Raw genomic sequence first — 23,669 nt, 5'->3', positions numbered from 1 at the left:
ACAAACTGACATTTTAATACGGCTTAGTGCTTTTAATGTTGAGCTTGTCTCAGTGTGAGATAGAGATCTAATTATTTTGGTATGTGAGTGATGTGTGTGTCTCTGGGTAAGGTTCGACAGGGGGTGGCTGCAGATGTAAGACGTCTACCTGAGTGGGTAACGTCTTTTATTTTTTGCCTCAGCCACTCCCCTTCACCACATCCAAGGCTGTCATGGGCGTCCCAGGGGAGTTCTGGTCATGACTCCTCCTCGGGTAGGCTTGGGGGTAGCATCTACATCTCAATCTGATCTGTGATAGGAGGCCTCACGTGTGTGAGGGAGAGAGAGAGTCCGACAAAACCAGTAACCAAATAAGCTGAGCTGAGCAGATCTAGAAGGCAAGAGAGCCAGAATGAGATATAGGGGTTGAGCAAGTGAGAAGAGAGAGAGAGAGAGAGAGAGAGAGAGGGAGAGAGAGTGAAGCTGGCTGGCAACAGCACACATGCTCAAGGAGAGAAAAGAGGACAGCAATTATTGTATCCAACACCCTACAGCTCCTGCAATAAAGCCTCGCTGTTGTCGGCATCACGAACCTGCTATTCTCTCCACCTGGCCTCATCCCACTGACTTATATGATTGATCCGGGGGAAAATGCTGAAGTTCCGCGCGGACCGGCGAGTGAGGTAGGTAAGGCATCCTGGGAGAGAGTTTATAGCGGCAGACAGCAGTGTGAGGGGAAACTCTGAGCTGGAGGTCAGGCAGGACTGCAATGCAGTGCTGGCTTTCTCGTGGACCATCTTTACGAGATATTGAGGCTTATTCGTGTAAAGTTTGCGTGTTTTGTTCCCGGTGTGTGCGTTGGCACCTCATATGTGTCCTTACTGGATTCCAGTGTGGTTCCGTTTACATTCTCCGTTCCGATGCTGCTAAATCATTTCTTGTTTGCTAATGACTCAGTCATTGATTAGTGGTCATATTAGCGACGTTTATGAGCAGATATATGTCTTGTGCCTCTATGTAGGTTTATAGGTTACACACAAGCGAGCGTGCTCAGTGGCAAGACCACATCGGAGCGTGCGCACGTGCACTCACACCTCAACCTGATTTCAGTGGCTAGGCTGTTGTGCTAGATTTGTTTAAACGTTTGTCCTCTGGTGTTATATGGAGCACAGAGCTCTGGTGTGTGTACCTTTTTGGTGTCAAGAGGTAGATGCCTTAAGCATGAGTGTATTCTTGGCTTGTGCTTCTCATCCCCGACCTATCAGGCCGTGTGTGTTGTGTGTCAGTGTATGCAGAGGCTGCACAGACTTTGAGTTCTGCTTGTGTTATCCTTAAGTGGGTGAATTTGGCATGTTGTTCGAGTGCACTTAAACAACACTGAAGAGGTAAGTCTGCTGTATGTATGAATAACATCAAACTGAAGAGATGGGACAAGTGCAAGATGAATATAAGGGCCTTAAGTCTAGTGTTTTTACAGTAGAACCCAGAAACAGGCTTTTCACACTTGAAATCTTTAAAATAAAGTTGATTTTTAGCACTTGTTTGGCTGGGTTATGCTGGGTTATCTTGTGACATTTTAATGCATGAATTGATCCTGGGCAGTCAGGTTTTCATATTCCTCATTGTAAATGTGTAAACTTTGGGGTTAAATTTCTTTATTTACAAGGTTTATATCATTGGACAAGTAAAACATATGACTGTGGAAATGTCGCCACATAAACTTGCTGATACTGCTGGCAACATTTTCTCTCAGACAATGAAACAGTTAGTTTAATTAGTTGTCGGTTGCTAACTAACATGACGTAACATGTTAGCACCTTAACAATATAGTCTGTAGCTCAAACAGTAGCTAGCATCTACAAGAATTGATGTAAGTTGTTATGGACAAAAACATCTCCCATTTGCATAAATGTAGAATCAAGTTAACACAACATTTAGCAGGGCTTCATAACCTAGAAAAGGTTAAAAGCAATGCTAACCCCCCTTTCAAAGTGTGAAGTATTAACAAAGACTTTATATATAGAAAGACGGTGCACTCGTATCATTATGAATGGGAGAACACGCAATATGGCAGAATAAGTTCCGCCTTCTAAATAAGAGCCAATCGTTGATTGGTAAAGTCATTGCGTCACTGCAGCGGCCGTTAGAAGCTCCGGTTCCTATATAAACAAGTCAGAAGTGCGCTTCCTATAGAGACACACACTTAGGTCTGCACATGCGCATTAGCTTGATCCAGCCTGAAAAATGCTGTTTTTTTTTTTGTCATGATTCGAGCCTTTAGAAACAAAATTTATGAGACAGTTGTTGTCAGATTTCATTGGTGATCTCAAATATGAAAATTAATCAAAATCTTGGCAAACAGCTTTGGAGAATTTGATGTTTCCCCATTCAAAGAGATAGGAGCTGCACTTGCATGCCCGAGAGGAGTTTCAAAGATGGCCGCCGAATGAAATGACTTGTCTTAAAGGGACTTTGGTATTAACTCAAGGTTAAAAATATACTTAACTTATTTTTAACCCCAGGTTAACTTCTTTTTAACCCCGGGTTAAGCATACTGTGAAAAGCCTTGTAGAGGTCGGTTCATGTTAGCTTGGCAAACATATCTGTTTTAAATATGGATTTAACTCGAGCTAGTTGACTGTTATCTTCCTGTGAAACTCACTACATTTCACAACCAAAACAATAAATGCATTAAATGTATTGTCTTAACTTATTTACATTTACCATGGCTTTGCAGATGGGTAAAATCAATGCAAATACTGAAGTGCAATTAGCCATATACTGTGATTAAGCATAGATAGGGTAGCAAAATAAATAGGTTTATAAACTTTTGAAAAGGAGAAGAAAACATTTTCTATATACTTTACTGTTGGTGTCAAAGGCTACGTAACCAATACTTTTAGCTTTAGCTAATTTAGCGAGCTAAATTAGACGGATGCCAGCATAACTAGGTTTTAGTACTGTGTTGGGTCACCTGTTAATCAGCAGTATTTTAGTATTTTAGCTTTATTTTTATTTTTAGTTACCAGTAACAACACTGCACTTGTCCAATGTAAAATCTGGTTCCTGAAGCAAAACAAGTCTAAATTTCACCCTGACTGTAGCATGACTAAAATTATATCTTATGGCCTGGATCTTTTCTAAATGCTAGTTTTGTTTTGATGTCTCTGTATCCATGGCTCTCTGAGAGAAACAGGTTAACCAAACCCAGAGAAAATGTATTTGCTTGCTCTCTCTTTAGCAGTTGTAAAATCAATAGCCAGAAAAGTGACACGCAGCAATGAAAACACTTGTAGGATTTACACCCGAGGGACGAGTTTCAAGTGCACATCCACAGGGAGAACACACAAGCCGAGGTCAGAGAAAGTGTGACAGGAAGTTGAACTCCAGGCTTCAGGGTTATTATATGGACAAAAGAGATGTCTTTTCTGAATATTGACTGAATATAAAAGGTGTCTATGAACTCTGACATGTTATTCTTCAAGAACTGCTCTTGTTGATATTTTGGCATTGAGCGCAAACCTGTCCACAGTTAACACGCTCTTTCACAAGCACTGACAGCCATTAATTTCCACAGCAGTTGTCTCATGTGGACTTACAAAGAAAGTGGCCTTGTATTGATCGGACCTGATGTTGTAATTCTGAATTATTAATAAAGAAGGGATGTGCCTGCTGAGAAAAAGGTTTGAGACCACAAAAATGAGTTGTGGAGCATCTGAAACAAATGGGAAAATCAGTTCCAGCTGCTTTTGGCTTGATATTCTTCCAGACAGAGTTTTTGAAAGATTGTTTTGGCTGGTTTATAATGTGTTTGTCAGTCTGAAATCCTAAGTGTCTTTTTTTTATCTTTTCAGTCAAAATGACCCTAATGGAACAGTTGGACACCAGCAAGTGATCCAGACGCACCTGGAAGATAGCGGACCTTTGAAACCCTTGCTGTGAGTGATCTTTTGTTTATTCTTTTGTAAATATGCTGCTAGTTTCATACTGCCTTTGTTAAATCTGTGACATGTTGAATAAGAGCTTGTAAACTATTGTGAAATCATAGGATACATACCTACTTATTTCTGACAACAAGCTCACCAAGTGTCTTCTTTCAAAAAGAGTGAAGCTATTCCTTTAGTCCAAAGGGTTCATGAACTCATTCATGTAATAATTTTTTGACTGGCTATGTGATTTTTTTTTTTTTTTTTTTTTTTTTTTTTAAATAATGCACAGTGATACCATCCCCATGATAGATTGTAAAATGTCATGAAATTAGTACTTGTATTAATCAAAGACACGTTAAATTGATCAAAATTTATTCCAAAAAAAAGTTTGTAATTAATGCTGCTCTTTTTAGCTTTCTATCCATCAAAAGAATCCTGAAAAAAAAGAATATCACAATTTCCACAAAAAAAATATTAGGCAGCAAAACTGTTTTCAACATGTTTCTTAAGCACCAAATCAGCATATGAGAATGATTTCTGAAGTGTCATGTGACACTGGAGTAATGATTCTGAAAATTCAGCTTTATCATCACAGCAATAAAATACATTTAAAATATATTAAAATAGAAAGCAGTTATTTTAAATTGTAAAAAAAAATTCATAATATTACTGTTTATATTGTATTTTTGATCAAATAAATCAAACCTTGATGAGACTTCTTTCAAAAACAAAAACCCAAGTGTATATTTTGATAATTGTATATTTTGATAGGGTATATTTTGATATTTAAGCTGCACAGTTATGTAAAAAAGTGTTTTTCTAAAACTCTGCGGCATAAATCGCACATGCATGTGTAATTTTGGCTAGTCACGCTTTTCACATACTGACTTTTTTCCAGTTGAACACAAAAGGAAAGGAAATGTCAAAGCTACATTGTTATAGTGTATTAAAAATGTATTTAAAAGGATAAGACATACCAATTTGTATAAAAATATTATAAAATATACTTTATTTGAATCTTAATTTGTCAAAAATTCAGACTAGCTGTATTGTAGGTAAAAATAAAATATATTTTTACTTTGAGAAGGAGTCCGTTTACTTGCTGCTAAAAACACGAGATCCCAGCGGTCACTGTCACTCATGTCGGTTGAAATCATCAACTCTCATTGAAAATGAATGACTTCCGGCTCGTTGTTGCTGTAAATGTCAGTGTGAACGCCTCTAAGGAGATGAGGAGACGGAAAAACAGTTACTTGTCAGGCCAGCTCTTTTTTGTCTGGCTTTTTGTGTAATAGCCACTACACAATAATTATACACTTGCAGAAACATAAATATATACATACAAACGGCACTGTCAGGATAAATTACACTGAGAGCATTTTATTAATTAGTTTTAAGCTTCATCAGATAACAGGTGGAGGATAAATGTCAGAATTTCCTTGACTTCCTCTATAAATTTAATAAATCGTTGTGCCTGGACAAAGAGAATGCACTTGCCTCTCTCAAGGTCTTGCTCTCCTCCGGATCAATATAATATTGAGTCAAGAGGCAATAACACATTAATAAGGGGCGATGCCATTAAAGCCGAGATCCATTGAGGATTTAATTTTATTAATTTCCTGTTAAGACGCAGGAAGCTGCAGGAACATAACCGCTGTTTGCAGCGATAGCTAAATAAAGCCTAGATAATTAGCACAGAGATGTTTCTGGTGTGGGTATCGTGCCCTAATGTAGTAATTGTTACTGTCGTGTGCATGTTCCCACTTTGCGCTAATGATTGTGTGTGTTTTATATCCTCATTTGATCTGAATGTGCATGCTCTGTTCCATATGTGTTTATGTGATGTTCTTTGCCTCAGAGACTCATAATGACTTGCGTATGGCTATAAACTGACTGCGGATGGTAGTGTGCAGTACAGTGAGCTTTCCAAGATGGAAGCTTCAGCCACCGGGCGGCTCTAGGGGATTGTAAATTCATCTTGCTGGTCGGTGGATCGAAGGCTGTTGGAGAGGGCCTGGGCGGCCCAGTAAGGAGATCAATACGATTGACCTGGGACTGCAGGCTTGCATCCACCAACTCTTTCTCTCTTTCTTTCCTCTACTCGCCACTCCAATCACATTCTTTGTGAACCATCGCCTGTTTTTAAACTGCAACCTCAGGGGTGCGGCCTTACGACGCTGCCAGTTGGGATTAAAAATAGCTGCTCCCCGAATGCCTGTGTGCTTCCTTCCCATAATCCCTCAGTTTTCCACCAGTTCGAGTCAGTGTATTCGTTTTTTAAAATGATTTCTCTGCATTGGTGCGTTGAACGCAGGCAGATGAGAAGTTGGTTACGGGATCAAAAGCTGGGATGGCTCAATGGCTTTGTGTGTGTGCTCACAGGAGCTCTGATTCGGAAATGAACGGCAAAGCGGGTGGCAGGGGGCCCGTGAACAAAGCCAGCGAAGCAAACAGCAATGCCAACAATCTCAGCATGGTTTCTGAGATGCCCCCGGACTCCCAGAACCACGCACGGGTTAGTACAGCTGCTGTAGAATAGAATTATTCTTCGATGATGATGATGATGATGATGATGATGATGATGATTTGTATTATTATTTGTATTAATATTAATTTTTGTTTTTATATTAATATTTTATTGTTATTATCATTAAATATGAGTTTTAAAACATTTTGTTTTAAAAATGCTTTTTATATTATGTTTTATTATATTTCTTTATATTTTACATGTTATTTTTATTATATCATATAAGTTTTAATACAAATATTTTTGTTTAAAATATGCTTTTTATATTATATTATATTAAAGTTTTAATACACATATTTCTTTTTAAAAATTTTATATTATATTATATTTTATATTTTATTAAAGTTCTAATACAAATATTTCTGTTTAATTATATTATATTATAGTATATTATATTATTAAGACACAGCATAAGATACAATTTTATTTAAACTTGATATTACAAACAAGTCTTGTCAGTTTTATTTTAATATTTTTTTATACATTATAGAAAATATTAATGTTTTTAATGAGCTTTTATTTTATAATGTTTTTTTTGTTTGATTTTTTTTTTTTTAAGGTTTTTTTTCTTTTATAATTACTGTTTCTGTTTAGCTTTAATTCATTTTTTTTATTTAAATTTTACATTTAGAAATTTTAGTACTTGAACTTAAAAATGTAGAAATGTTGCCTTGGCAACTAACTGAAATAAAATAAGTTAAAGTTTTATTTCAGCTTTATTTCAATAAACGAAAACTATTTTTAATGGTTTTAGTTTTTGTTAACAATGGTCTGGCTAAAGTGCACATCTTTCCTCTGTAATTCATTACCACTATCATTCATTACTCAGATTGTGTGCGTCTACCGTTGGTGTTATTGTGTAAACACTCCTCCGTGACTCTCCCACCAGGGCACACGCACACCCAAGAGAGCCGCCACATTTGGGAAGCGGTCCAACTCTATGCGACGCAACCCGAACGCTGAGGTGGCCCGGCAGGGTTGGCTTCACAAACAGGTACTGTTGCTCAACCTCACCATCATCCACACAGACACACACAAACAAACATGCTCTCACAACCCAAAGCCATAACTCTATAATCCACACTTAAGCCACGCTCTTTCAAAAAACGTCTAGGCACTTAGATGTAGTTTCAAGGGCTTCATTTCTTATCTTTTCTTTTTTTTTTTCTCATTTTCTGTAATGTAGGCAAGCAGTGGTGTGAAACAGTGGAACAAGCGCTGGTTCGTGCTGACAGATCGATGTCTTTTCTACTATAAAGGTAGGTTTTGTATGTAAATGCTGGTTTATGCATATGTTCAGGCCTTGTGAATTTGGTTGAACATTTCAGTGAGTTCCCCAGAGCTCAAAAGTTGTATTATTTGAATGTATTTTTTACAAACCAGTTTTATAAAACAATATTTGAATTTATCCCATGGCATTATTTCAGCACACAGGCTGTGTGCTGTCAGTAGCGAAGAAAGAAATATAAAAGTAGATCTATAATGACAGTCTAGCACAAGCACACATCCTCAATGATGGCCTTAAGAAACTGTATTATCTGTGTTGTGTCAATGGAAAAAGTACAGTGGTATTTTGAAGCACTGTAAATCAGTGGTTTTGGAAGATCCTTTTGAAAGATCCACAAAATACCATATAAATACTACAGTACAGTTCAAAAGTTTGGGGTCAATACAATGTTTTTTTTTTTTAAATGAAATTAACACTTTTATTCAGCAAGGATACATTAAATTGATCAAAAGTGACAGTAAAGACAAAATGTAAAAACAATTCTATTTCAAATAAATCCTTTTCTTTTGAACCTACTATCCATCAAAGAATCCTGGAAAAAAAAAAAAAAAAAAAATTCTTGAGCACCAAATCTGCATATTAGAATGATTTCTGAAGGATCATGTGACACTGAAGACTAGAGTAATGATGCTGAAAATTCAGGTTTGGCATTATAGGAATAAATTACATTTTTCTCTATATTAAAATAGATAGCAGTTACTTTAAATTGTAATAATATTTCACAATTTACTGTATTTTTAATCAAATAAATGCAGCTTTTGTGAGCATAAGAGACATTAAAAAGTCTTACCGAAGCCAAACTTTTGAACGTTAGTGTACAGTACATATGAATACTTGTGTGAAAAAAGTACCTTGATACCGCCATTGTATTTTTTTAAGGTTAGACTGCACATCAGTTGTTTGTTTATATGCAGTGCTGAAAATAGAGAATTTCATGTTTAGACATGTTTGTTTTGTTGTGTTATTTCTCATGAACTTTTTCGTGACGTTGTGTTGACAGCCATGCAGGCTGATGTTGTCATGGTGGAATTTTACATAAACCTGAACCATCCAAGTTGTGGTTGCCTTCCAACCGAGGCATAGACAAGACATTAGTAATTATCTTTGCTATGGGGTAATTACATGTTTTTACATGACATTTTAATTTTCACAATATATTCAGCTATTTCACAAATTGGAAAGAAATGAATGAAGTGTAGCTGGATAGAGTGTGTAATGTTGGAGATTAAGGAAATGGGTTTTATGAAGGCTAAAAGTATTTAAAATGTTTGCATACATGCATAATGTGTTTGAGATACAGTATTAGTTAAAATAACATAACATTTGTACAATTCAGTTTGGTGCAAGAATGACACATTTCAAATTTAAGTGTGAAGCAAATTTGTAGTGAGTTGTTCCCACACGATCTCAGAAAGCGACGTCTGTGATCTGTGTGACGAGAATATATGACTGTCTCCTTTATACCAGCCGTGAAGGTCAGTCACAGCTCATGCGTGGAGAATCAACATCATCCAGAGGCATTGTGGTATAGAGGAGGGTGTTAAGATATTTGGTATGCAGCTTTGCCCAGATGTTCCTTCATGATGTTCTTCTCTCACTTCAATTTTAGAGTTCTGTTTTGCTCAGTTCTTTAGACACTGGTCACATCTGGGGTTTTAATCCTTTCAGACCCATGTGGTTTCCTGATGGCTTTAACCCTTTCAGACCCATTATGTCCATGTGTGTGTGTGTATGTGTATATATATATATATATATATATATATGTATGCAACGGTTCGTTCTGGTTCTCGAATCTGATTGGCTGAGAGGTCTTTCCAGCCATGCAATATTCTACCAGTATCACCACGGGAACCGTTTCACCGTTTGAATCACTCTGCTGTCAGCATTCTCACAGCGAGTGTCATGGCGGACAAGCAAACCCACCATATTTTTATAGATACTACAGTTATTTTGTAATGGAATGTAGTTTTTAGGCAAGAATGTAGTTGTTTAGACCTCAGATATGCGATTTGTATGTAAACATAGCGCCTATTTAAAAATTGGTTTAGACGCTTACAGAGATGTGAGCTCCATGCCGTCAGTGACCGTTCATTGCTCATGTACCCGCAGAGAACAGCTTCATCTCGGCCAGTCCTTCGGGAATTTGCCGCTGGCTCTTATGTAGATAGTGTTTTAACATGAGGTATAATTAGTTTTGGGTATATCAATCAGGCAATCTTTGGTCTTATTACTTGTTCCAGAGCTTAAGATTTGGCTTAAGGGCTATATTAAGTTTCATAACTTTATTTACATTGAAATTAAATCCTGCACTAACTAGAGCGCTGTTTTTGTACATTTGACTGAACTGTTTGCTTGTGTTTATTTCCTATTTTACTGCTTATGCTGTTATAATGACTGTTGTTATTAATTTAAATATTATTGTTCAATAAATAATATTTTATATAAATAACATGCCATATTTTTTGACTGTCTTCACAATGTCTTTATGAGTGAGTCAGTCACGCGCAAAGACTTTTATATTGAAATGGACTGAAACAATGAAACAAGGATGTTGCTTTTACTTTAAACAACATCTTACGAGATACAACTGACAAATGCGCTGTCATGGGAATGTCTTAAATGTCTTAAATTGTTCCCCTCTTTTTTTTTTTTTTTTTTCTCAGTATCAACGTTAGATACAAATTATAATCTATACACATCTTTATACTCTCCTCACTCTTCTATCTAGTTACTTAATTGTTTATTTTGGTTATTTAAAAGATTTTTTTTTTCCTTATTTATTCCTCTTTTCCTTATTTATTTATTTAATAAATTAACTTTATTTGTTTTTCTATCTTGTCTATCTTTTTTTTTCTATCTTCTTTTTTCTCTTCTTTATCCTTATTACTATTATTATTATTATTATTATTATCATTATTATATATTTTCTTCTTCTTTTTATTTAACTCATTCATTTCTTTTCTTTTTTTATTTGAAGTATTTTCAATATTATTATTATTATTATTATTTTTTTTCTTTCCTTCCTATTTCTCTCAAATAAAATTACATTATACACATTCAAGATAGAGAGGTATATTATACATACATATACATTACTCATACACTTCACATAACTACATGTAAATGGTGTTTTTGTTGTGTACTTATGTTAATCTTCAATTTATTTGTACTGCACTGTTAAGTCTATTTTTTGTATTATGTTTTCATTGTATGTCTTATTGTCTTGCTCTTTAAAAAAAAAAAAAAAAGGAACGTCTTAAATGTTAAAAGGACAAGACAAAGATATCACTTTCCTCAGTGGACATTCAAACTGATTTTATGATTATGAATGACCTGAAGAATATCAGCTACATGCTACGGCCTACAGCCGAATCACAGCCGAGCTGATATACAACCATATCACACGGCTACTCGTTGCTCATATATATATATATATATATATATATATATATAATATATTAGAGATGCACCGATACTAAATTTCTCTGCCGATACCGATAGCCGATTATTCAGAATGATATTGGCCGATGCCGATACCGATAGTTTGGTTTTTCTTAAGGAAAAAAAATCTCTCCCAAATAATGTTGCAAACTATACAGGGAACCCTCTCATTTGGTACACTACAATATTAGAGGTTACAATTAACAACAGAAGTTTTATATTCAGCTGCTGTTTATTTCCAGATATAATAATTACACTCAAATAAACACTGAAATGTTTGTATAAAACTTAGTATCAAATAAGGTAGTTTTCATAAGCACTTGTTGTCTTCATGGCAAATTTACACAAACATAATTAACATTAAATAAGCTCCTCTCTAGTGTTTTTTTTATATATATATATATATAGATAGCTAAGGAACTGTAAACATTGGAAAACGTTCCTGAGGTAAATTTGACATGTGACATATTGTTCACAAGCTGTTTTATTGACGTCTTTCCGCAGTTGAAGCACAAATAAAGTGATTACATGAGATGTGATACATTCTGGTAAGTTGTACTAGGCTATATCTTTCAACATACCTTTGATATTCATGCATGTTTTTCGAGATATAACTTGTATTGAAGAGGAAGAAAAGACTCGCGCTCCGCGCTGCCGCCTGAACTGAGGCATTACAGCGATCTGACACATTTAAAAGCGTCAAAACGCCATTTATTGTTTGAATTTCATGATAAAATGGACAGAATTTGAAAACTGAAACTGTATTCTTATCAGAAGTAACAAAGCACAAAGCCTTTTGCGATTATTGGACCGGAGGCGCTACAAATACTATTTGATGTAGCAAAAAATAAAAATAAAAACGCAGACCTGGCAACCCTGGCTTGAACTACGGGTGATTCATAGGGTCAAAAAGAGCCTGCTTTAGCGTCACTATTTTTAAACTGTTAATGCGTTAAAATTCAACACAAAAGCTGGTTTGCCAACCGCCAAGAAGAAGAAATTCAACACAAGAGTGATTTTCTCGACACACAGTATGTATGAGTTGCAGTCTGAACACGTTTTTCTGCACCCTTTTGATTGACAGGATATAATCAGCCCTGATCATCGGCCGTTATAAACAATCGGCCGATGGCCGATAGTGATGATAATAGCTTTTATCGGCCGATACCAATTGTTGGCCGATACATCGGTGCATCTCTAATATATATGTATATATATATATATAATGGGCCTGAAAGGGTTAAAGCCATCAGGAAATCATGTGGGAAGTTAAAAATAGTCAGCATATTAAAGAATGACTTTCAGAATGTTATTGTGAAATATCAACCTACTAATTTCAGAGGAAGAAGAGGAATTCCTTGACAAGAATGTCAAATATTCTATTTTGGGTTTGCAAGATACTGGACCACTTCAAACCTCTCTGTCACCAAAGCCCCTCCCATGCTCTAATGGTTAAATTTAGACTCCATAGGCAGATAGCGTGTTCTCTAAAATGAGTGGCTTTGCATTGGACATGTCAGCATATGAGAGGTTGCCCGTAGGTGTGGATGATGTGCATCAGCTGACTGCATGTCCAGCACGTGTCCTGCCCCCTTCCCTCCAGCCGCAGTCATATCATGTCAACAGCAACACGCTAGTTCACTGGCTTTCCATCCTACTTCAATCAAGCTTGTTTAGCATGAATTTTTGCCTTCACACACTAATAGCCTTGATTTGCATTTTTTTACATTCTTAAGAAGATAATTTGCTTATACACTTCAGATAATACTGTATATCTTGATTTAGTTATATTTTGAGGTTTTTAATGCATGAAACTTACAGGGGTTTTTTTTTTTACATTTATTTACACAATTTGCCAAACTATGATACTTTTTATGCTACTTTTGCATTTTTTTCAAAGCTTGAAGCTTTATTCGCCATTCATTTTAATTACATTGAAAAGAACAACCATTTTCTCTCTACTTTTGTGTTCTACTGGGGAAAAAAGGTCTTCTTAAAGGAATGAGGATGATTAAATGACAGAATTGAAATTTTTGAGTGAATAATTCTTTTAAGGTCTTAATGGAATTTGTGTAGTAAATTTATCTTCATAAAGTTTAGACAATTTTATTTGAAAACAAGACAAAAATACTGAAGAAAAATGTTTCAGTGCACTCCTTTTATCTGCATATTTTCCTCTGTGTCCCTCATTACTGAAAGGAACACTGTACTTTATCTTTGTGTTTTCTGTGCTGTATTTTCTAAAGTGATTTAAAATCCACATACTTTACTTTCTGGGAATATCAGTCAGTGATTTGTCTTCATATTTGCTAAAGAAGGTGTAGCTAGTGCATCAGAAGAATATAAATCAAAATATATTAGGTTATGTAATCACAATGTTTTTTTTTTTTCATCTTATTACGTAATCTTATGGCAATACTCTTGTCAGTGATTCATTGTGCATTGTTTTAAAAGCAAACAATATTGATGGTGCGACTGTTACATTTTGATTTTAGATCCATTTGTGGGTTTGTGTGTGCACCTGACCATAGTTGACAGTGATACTGTCTGAGGTAATGCAAATATGAGTCTCTCAACGTCTCCAAACATGCCAGATTTCCTTTAAAATTCCCTCTTCACTTGCTGTCAGTGGTGTTCTTAGTGTGTTCTCAGTTTTCAGACACTGGCTTCTTGTTCCTGTGTATCTGAACACTTGCGTGCCATATCAGAAACAAACTTGTTCTGTGGGATTTTAACTGCCAATCATCCGTGTAAAAAACAGAGAGGTTGTCTTGGTTTTTGAGCACTGTGTGTTTGCTCAGAAGTATCATGCCAATTGAAAGTGACAGGGCACGAGCCACTTCAGATGTTGAGCCAAAATTTTAAATGCAACTCTGAACAATTATTTAAAATTATCTCATTACTATATTACTATATGTTGCATGACTGTTTTTGACAAAAGTGTTTGTTTTCCAGGGAATAGTTGTTTTTTTAATTACCATACAATGAAAATGATTGGCTGTCATGTTTTGTGCATGTTTATGTAGTTTATATAAAATATCATATTAAAGGATAGTTTACCCAACAAAAAAAATGTCATGTTGAACACAAAAGAAGATATTTTAATAAATGTTTTAATGTTTTTTCATCCAACAATGCAAATCATTGGGGTCCAATGTTATTTGGACCCCATTGACTTTCATTGTACGGATGAGAACAATTCAAATGTTCTTCAAAATCTCCTTTGTGGTCCACAGAAGAAAGTAAGTCATACAGGTTTGGAACCACACGAGGCTGAGTAAATATGACAGAATTTTCACTTTTGTATGTACTTCTCTTTAACTAGGGATTTGAATCAATTCCATGCCAAACAAAAACCGTACCACTAAACCAACACATCTTACACTTTTAAAACATGCTCTGAAGATCATTCCTCTCCTTGAAGGCCTCCTCATTCCCATGCGGGAATTGCAGTGAGGCCTTTGTTATGGGCTGTGGTGCTTCCTTCTTTGAATTACTACCTTACTATCTTAATGCAAGCATCTACCTTTGGCAGGACTCCCATGCGTTTGATCTCAGGGAGTGTAGACACTAGACGGCCTCCTGGCTCTGCTCAGATACGTATGTCATGGGGTTTGTTTGGGCTAGAATAAAAAAAGCTGTAAAGGCTGTTGCCTTCTTCCACAGCGCCTATGGAGGATAAAGCTGTCCACAATCCAACATCCAGTGTCCTCAAGCTTTGTATGTGGATATACTTTCACACATGTGCATTCTGATCAGAGACTGTGTTTGGTGATTGATTTAGCCCTGCTGATCATATGAGCAAATTCTCACTGGTCTCCTTAATGCCTATTTGTTGTGTAAATTTGAGACCCATTAAAGCTCCATTACCCTATCACATTAGATCATAAAATGTTCCCAGCTCAGGCTGCAATTTAATCATAAACTTGAGAAACATCTGTGTATGCGTCTACCCTGAGGAGGAGGTCTACAGTAATGGTTCTTGGCTGGATCAAGCTTTCTGTGTGCAGCAGGTTTAATTATATCGGTGAGTGCAGCAAGGCCTGTGGGGCTACAGCTGCATGATTCAACCCTGTTGACTTTGCCCACGTCTCTCTGGCTAATTACTTCACACTGCCTCTCCATTACCCCTCATATATTGAAGGCAACATCAAAACACATGCTCTGTTCCAAAACCTAGTGAGCTGCCTGTGGAGGGAGTGTTTTAAGGCATTATATGAACACTCTTAACGTAGAGAAGATGATCCCAGAATGCATTGCAGCAGCTCAGTGACAAAAAAAAAAAAAAAAAAAAATCTAAGGTGTGAGACGAGGTGGAGAAAGCAAGAGAAATTGATTATGAATTAACTTTAGGTACTGAAAAATATCAATAAAAATTTTAGTGAGTTTATTATATAAAATGATTTATTATACACTACTGTTCAAAAGTTTGGGGGTCAATAAGATTTTGTTTTTCATCAAAAAAAGAAAGCTCAGCTTTTCTATCACATGAATAAATTACATTTTAAAATATATTAAATAGATTATATTTTATTAAAATTTCACTATATCACTGTTTTTACTGTATTTTTGATCAAATAAATGCAGCCTTGATGATCATAAAATAATTATTTTAAAAATATTAAGAAATCTTACTGACCCCAAACTTTTGAACAGCATTTTTTATTTTTGTTTTTATTTTGTCATTTTATACCATTCTGGGAATTGCAGTGTTAGCTTGTCAAACTCTAACTCCCATCAATTTCCTAAAAAAAATAAAATAAAATAATATTAATAATAATCCAAGATGGCAGATGAGCTGAGATCAATGAATAAATCTGTAGATTATGAATAATAATTATTGAAAAATATCAATAACAATAGTTCAGTGTAATTTAATTTAAATGTAATTTATGGGTTATTTTACCGACTGTTTGTAAGGTTTGTGAATTTTAATTATTATTGTATATTATAATTATTAGTGTGTGTTAGCTTAGCAACATGCTAAAAGTCTCCTTGCCTATGTAGTGTGCATTCGTTTTAATTTTTGGAATAGAACTATTCCTCCTTTTGACCACAGTGTCTGTGGAAATCAGAAACATATTAGATATACTGTGCATATAAAGCATATACACCTATAGCTATGTTTGTGTTTCAGTATGCCAACAAACATAGTCACCCAACTTGCATTGTAATAAATTTGCGACTACTTTAAACAAAGATCATTGTATATTCAAAAATGTAGCGCATAACAAAATTAATGAGAGTCACTGTCAGTGGCATAACAAACACACTCCAGGAACACCAGGAAGTTTCTTTCTATTCTTGACTGGCTCACTGGGATGAGAGGGTCATTTATTTAAAAATCACAATCAGCAACACTCAGTAGCTGGCTGTGTCCCATACGTCTCCACGGCTGCCCTTAATATCTTAGAGACGGCACTGTGTTTGGAGGCACAACACCCTATGTCCTCTTATCACCCCGCATCCATCTACCCAACTGAGCTGTTCTAAAGGGTTGGAGAATGTGCGACAGAGCAATTTAATGCCTCAATTGGTATTCTGAACGTGGGGAGATGTTGAAAAATGGCTCGCTGTTGTTGTCACTGCAGATATCAGAGCTGTATGCCAAATAATTAGAAGAGACGGTAACAGGGAAAAATAAACTTGGATGAATGGGTGAAGATTAGCAGTGTACATAAATCAGTGGTTCAGTAACACAGATCTAGTTTCCCTAAGACACATCTGATAGGCCAGTTGTCACCATGTACTTACACTAGTCTTAATGTCACCATGAAATCAAAACGGACAATTCTTGTTTTTTTATGGAATATTGCAAAATATATTATTTACAGTATAAATTATAAATTTACCTGTTGCACATCATTATTTTTTTCAAAATTCATATTCCCTTGTAATCTTTAATCAAAATAACTTCCCCTCCCTCTTGCAACGACATCTCTTCTCTCTTGATGTTTTTCAGCGTGAGGGCAGGACAACCTGTCACTCACATGAGATCACCACAATCGCAAAACAACAATCAATTCCTGATGGACAATCACGTCCCACCCTACATTTTTTCTTGTTCGAGAAGCCGTCTCAGTCAGAAATACTGAAGAAAATACTATTGCAACTTCCATTTCGTGCATTTCGTGTTAGCAAAATTTTGGGAGCAAAATTATCCACTATCCATTGTCAATAGTGAAGCAATGCATGAAGAACAGCTCACACAGAATTCACTTTCAAACCAAGCAGTTTTCTGTTGTCCAACATAGCAATTTTGCATGACCAGCTTCGACCTGTTACGAAATCTGCGCGTGCGAATCTCTTGCCCTCAGGCAAAATTCCCAGTGCGGCAATTCCTAATAAAATGACTGGATTTTTACAACAGTAAATTTGACTGCACCTTTTCTCAAGGCTTTTACCAAAAACTGTTTGAAATGAAAAGTACGTATGTTTTTGAGCCTGTGATATCAAGAATCATTTGAAAAGACAAACAACAGATCCTGAGAGAATTTATGAATTAGAATTGTTACGTAACAGGAATCAATACTCAGCCCAGTGTAAATATTGCCTCAGCTTTTGTATTGACATGTAGCTGCCATTATGTATAAAGTATATAAAACTATGTCAAAGCACTTGGACACAGATTCAGATAAAAATAAGTGACTGCCAAAAAAAAAAAAAATCTTGATCTCAGTTTTCATCTTGTTTTACAGTGATCTAAAAATCATTAAAAAGGCATTGTAAGACAGTAAGACTTGAATTTATCTTAATGCTTCTCACTTATTCATTATTATTATTACTATTATTATTATTGTATCATTTTCTTGTTTTAAACTTAATTTTTCTTAGATTTATACGTAAAGGCACACTATGTAAATTTTCACCACTAGAGGTCACTTATTCAAAACAAAGACGTAGCTTGATGACGCCTTGATTTCGCGGAATCATGGAAGGTGTTGTCTACAACCGGCGGAAAAGAATCTGGACATGTTCATGGATGAGATTATTAAAAAAGTTGAAAGTTGTTATAGTGCAACTCTGCGTTCGCTCGGCGGCTACTATGAGACACTTGTTGCACACTGCAGTAAGCTAGATCGATATTAGGCATGGTAAAACATGGTACTCACTGTAAATCAAGAAAACTAGAAACTAAAACTATGTAACGACGCATGGGCACGGCCCATATCCTGGTTAAAACTGTTTATTTCTCTGGATTTAAACATTCTTGGAAACATTTGGTATACAAAAATTCATCAAAATATATAACATTGTTCTAGTGTTTTTTGGATATTTTAATCCAAAAATCTTACATATTGTGCCTTTAACACAACATATAACAATATGCCAACAGGTTAAGAAAAATAAAATAAACTAACCAAAACCATGTCTTATTATCTTATTTTACTTTTCAGGTAGATTTATCTTGTTTTAAAGATATTTAGACATTTTCCTAGAAAATAAGACAAAAATTAGCATATAATAAGCATAGTAAGGTTAGATTTTATGCAGCTAGTCTGTAACCACGTTTTAAGGATTTGAGAGGACTAATAAATTAAAGATTCAACCACTGAAAAAAAACTCATATCTGAACTCATAACCACAAATCTAAAAAATTGGAAGTGACATTCCTTGTCAATGTCTGTAGTGATTACAGCCTTGACAGACAGGTTTAGACTGTGTTTTGTTGTTGTTGTGGTTGTTGTTGTGATTATTGTTGTTTTACAACCCTCCTTTATACAATGTTCATGCATTTCATTGTAGTTTTAAGTTTGTTGTGGAGATTATGTTTTTCCATATCAGTATACGTTTCATACTCAGAATTGTTTTGCCCGGCCTTTTTGTTGACAGAATAATAGTCTCTGATTGGTTGTTCAGTGCAGGTACAGCTGGTCGAGAGCCAGAATTCCTGCAGCACTGAGTCACTGAGGGATGATAGCTATCTTTTATCTTTTGCTTGCGCTCTCTCTCTCTCTCTCTCTCTCTCTCTCGCTTCTATATAGCGCAAACACAACCTGCTAAACCCCTCCTTTCCCTCCGTCCCTCCCTCTGTCTCTCATTCACACACAAACACGCACGCACAGTGCTGTCAGAACACACGCACACACACGCGGGTGGGTTCACTGCATTTCCCCGGCAGCAGCTCTCAGTACGGGAGATCGAGAGCGAGAACACTGGATCTCCGATGCCCTCCTCGCTATGAAAATTTAACGATGTGCTCCATTATTTAACCAGCCTGAGCACTTCTCTTCCAGGCTGTGCGCCGCTGCTTGCTTCAGTGTCATTAGCGTTTCTTTGCGCTGGGATAAAAATGGATATCTATTATGGGATTCACCTGCAGTTTACCTGCTTTTCTATTACCGCTGCCTACCATCATCAATGTAGCGGCACACAACAGAAAGTTGGACTTTTCTGATTTAGTACAGAGTTGTTTCTCACCTAATTGGATAATCAGCTTTTTTAAAATCCAGGTTGGAATGATATAATACTGATGTTTTTTTTGTTGTTGTTTTTTTAGCATTAATGTTTGTTTTTTTCCTCCTTTTTTAATGTTTATTCCATCCAGACGATAAAGAAGAAGGAGTCTTAGGCAGCCTTCCTCTTCTCAGCTTCAAGATTGGACCAGTCCAGGCATCGGACAACATCAGCCGCAAGTTTGCCTTTAAGGTTGGTGATCTCTGTGCATTTTTAATAAAAGTTTTGAATGCTTTCAGGACTAGGGCTGGGAGGGGTGACAGGTAAACATGGTATTCGGTGTCAGTGTAGGTCATATGATAATAGGAAACTTTAAGTGATGTTTCTGAATTAATCATGACTCAATGACCATGTATCCGTTTTTAGTCAAAACCACTGACTCTATATTTACTCTGATTGCACACCCACACATGCAGTGGACTTTGCATCTTTGCATGCGTTCCCGAATGTGTTTGCACACTATGTGCCAGAAGGACAAACATAATGTCAGATTATATTTTCATCATGATCCCAGGCGACTGGGTTTGAGTACATAGACCTTTAGAGCATGCATATAAGACGGATCTCAGTATTTCGGAGTGTATACGCCCCGGTTGCTCTGTGAGAGGACGGTGTTGTGGTGAGTTATCATAATTTAGTAAATAAGATTATGTTTAGCCTGTTTGTGAAGCTCTATTAGATTAGACAGGGTGCATGCTGGGTAGCATGTGAAGATGTGTTTTGAGCTGTGTTTTGAGCATACGATTGTAGGTGTACTCGTTCCACTTGCGGAGAATGTGAGACCGTTATGTGTTGGGTAACTGTGTTTATGTCTCTTGCCTCTGGCTCCATGGGGCCCCTAAGGGTTGGGCTGGAGATGCTCAAGAATCTGATGTCGTGTCTCTGCAGGTCTTGTTAGATTTCTAGTAAAACTGCTTTTTTCATATATATAGCACCTGGCTTTTAAACTGACCAATAGGAAATAAGTAAGCAACAGACGAGGCACAGCTGAGGCGTTGATGACCTTTGGCAATACTTTTAAAAGAAACAGGAAGGAGGAATAAGGCTTTGCTTCTGTCAGAGCTGTATTAAGAGTAATTTCTGATTTAAGCTTTTTGAATATTTAGTTATATTTGAATGATGCTTTATGCAAAAATATTTATTTGACTTATTTAGAATTAACTTCTTGGAAAATTGGGTTATTTTTAGGAATATTAATAATAATAATTTTTATTATTCAGTTGTACTCATGTATATATACATTTAAGTTAATACTTTGTATTTGATAAATGTTTAAACATTTTATTTTGTGCTTGACTCAAATAAAAATATTATTTAATTTATATACACTACCATTCAAAAGTTTATAGACGATAAAAAGAAAGAAGCATTTTATGCTCAGAAAGGCTGCATTTATTTGAAAAAAAAATACAGTAAAAACAGTAAAATATTATTACAGTGTAATATAAATGTTTTCTATTTGAATATATTTTAAGATGTAATTTATTCTTGGTGGCAAAGCTGAATTTTCAGCATCATTACTCCAGTCTTTAGTGTCACATGATCCTTCAGAAATCATTCTAATATGCTAAATTGCTGCTCAAGAAACATTTTTTATTTTTATCACTGTTGTAAATAGTTGTGCTGCTTAACATTTTTTTCAGGATTCTTTGATAAACAGAAAATTCAAAAGAACAGCATTTATTTGAATTAGAAATATTCTATAGCATCATGAGAGTCTTTACTGTCACTTTTGATAATTTTAATGCATCCTTGATTAATAAAAGTATTACCAGTAATTTAAAAAAAAAAATCGTACTGACCACCAACTTGTGAATAGTAGTTGAATAGTACTTGATTTATGATTTATTTAGACATATTTTATATTTTCCTCTACTATTTGGATTAAATTATATAGTATTATACAACTGCTGTCTGATGTATTGTCTAGCATGTGGCATGTCTATTTTATAAAATTGTTGTCCATTAAATAATATTGTTTAAGAAGCAGGTGGTTCAACATTCATTTGACTGTAAGATCATATTTACTTTAAAGCATTCTTTATGTGTATATAGTTCTCAAAGGTCTATTTTTGTATTTTACTTTAGTTTATGCATCACACTTACACTTCTAATGTTCATCGCCTGTGGAAATGGCAGATTTAGAATCACCGCCATTACAGCTTTACTAAAACCCATGTCTGCCTATCCACGTGTTTTTGAAAACATATCCAAAGCTGTTCAATCTCCTACAAAAGAGAGACTATTTTATACTCCAGAGATATATTTGCAGAACAAAGCAAACCATCAGTCACAAGGATCCAGTAGCCTCTTGCATCTGCACCCTGAGGCAAAAGGTGTGCTGTGTCTCTTTTTCATATCACAGAGACCCATAGTTTCGGTGTGGAGTTACATCAGCGCAGGGTCATTTTTATGGCAGCCGTAATAAAAATCATGACACCATCATATATGTCACACTATAGCTCTAAAAATACCTGTGTGCATGTTTTGAACTTAACCTAGCTTGATGTTAACAATTAACCAGGAAATATTAAAATGTGTTTGTGGTGTGTGTGTGTGTGTGTGTGTGTGTGTGTGTGTGTGTGTGTGTGTGTGTGTGTGTGTGTGTGTGTGTGTGAGAGAGAGAGAGAGAGAGAGAAAGGAAGGTGTGTTTAGTCAACCATTCTTCATCGTGCTCTGTGACAGTGAACGGTTACATGTATCATGTTGCCTTCACAAAAGAACCTGAAACACATCTGATGCAGTGCATCTTGCCCTGGGTCTTTTTATTCAGACTCTTCTCCTGGAAGTGTTGCCAATTCTTTTACGAAATTCTTCTCATGTGTGCAAGGATCAAAACTGGTGTTTGGCTTCTGGGCACAGGATGTTCTTCAGTTTCACATAAGGGAGTCTAATACTCTCTTACTCTGCATTGCTTCAGGCCTTACACACAGACACACACACACAGGTATGTGTACAGTATGTGTGTGGACACTTGGATACATTTTGTGGACAAAACTGTCCCCAGAAGTACACTAAATCTGACAATACCTCCCTTTGGGAGACTCTCTTTTAAATTTAAATTTGGAGTTAAGGCCCGTTCACACTAAGAACAATAACTATATTAGCATCCATACCAATGGATGGTAATGTTTTACAGTAATATAATTCCTTTCTCAGCCCAATTTATTTCAGGGTGCTTTCTCACCTGCCTCATTTAGTTTTGTTGAATCGCACTAGAGTTTGTTGTCCCCCTTAGTGCGGTTTGTTTGGGCGGGTGTGAATGCAGAAGTGCCATTTGGGTGTGCACCAAAAGCGGACCAAACAAGCCTACCGAGACCTCCTTGAAGAGGTGGTCTCAGTACGCTTTCATACTAACTCTGGAGCAGTTCGTTTGAGATGTGAAAGCAATCCGACCCAACGGACCAAACGATATCATGATTCATTAAGGGAAATGTGTTATATAAAAAGCAGTAGTGTCTGATTCTGTGAGTGAGCACATTAGTTACCGTAGTTGAAAACCAAAAAGCGCCTCTTCATCTTAAAATGTTGTGTAATTGCGCTCCTGCATTTTAACATTCGTATAGTGTTGCAGTATTAATACAAATGTAATGTATAATTTAACAATGGGAATGATGGCTACATTCGTATAGTGTTTGCGTGTGTCTCGACAGTTACAAATGAAGCCAAAATAAGCTCATGGAGCTAACTTGTCAATCATTTTGTTGGATGACACTGAGAAAACTGTACCAATAAGAGGATAGTTTTGCTCACATGTGACTTGCATAAACACATTTTGGTACGCTTTGAAATGTTGCCATGTGAAAGCGAACCGAACCAAGAAGAAAATGCAAAATTGTAACAAATTTAGTCCCTGTTTCGGAACAAAACAAATGATCCATTGGTGTGAAAACGCCTTTAGATATATAGCTAGGCAAATGTGTATGTGTGTTTGTTTCTATGTTCTCTTTGGTTATTTTTCTTTCACTCCCTCTCTCTCATTCTTATGTCCCAGTATAGAGCCGCTGCAATATTAATGAGTGCTGGTTGTGTAACTGCTGTGTGGTTG

General features: G+C 35.9%; 1 protein-coding gene across 1 annotated transcript in view; it reads left to right on the top strand.

Annotated features, from left to right (window-relative positions):
• plekha6 (pleckstrin homology domain containing, family A member 6) overlaps positions 1–23,669 on the top strand; it is a 66,040-nt gene that overhangs the window by 13,378 nt on the left and 28,993 nt on the right. Inside the window, 5 exon segments of the mRNA XM_051911606.1 lie at positions 3,834–3,917; positions 6,291–6,423; positions 7,325–7,429; positions 7,622–7,694; positions 19,713–19,813. Of these exon segments, the coding sequence (XP_051767566.1) occupies positions 3,834–3,917; positions 6,291–6,423; positions 7,325–7,429; positions 7,622–7,694; positions 19,713–19,813 (496 nt within the window).

Source organism: Ctenopharyngodon idella, chromosome 11 (genome assembly GCF_019924925.1).
Source record: "Ctenopharyngodon idella isolate HZGC_01 chromosome 11, HZGC01, whole genome shotgun sequence".
Classification (NCBI taxonomy): domain Eukaryota; kingdom Metazoa; phylum Chordata; class Actinopteri; order Cypriniformes; family Xenocyprididae; genus Ctenopharyngodon; species Ctenopharyngodon idella.
This window is presented reverse-complemented; position numbering and strand designations above follow the sequence as displayed.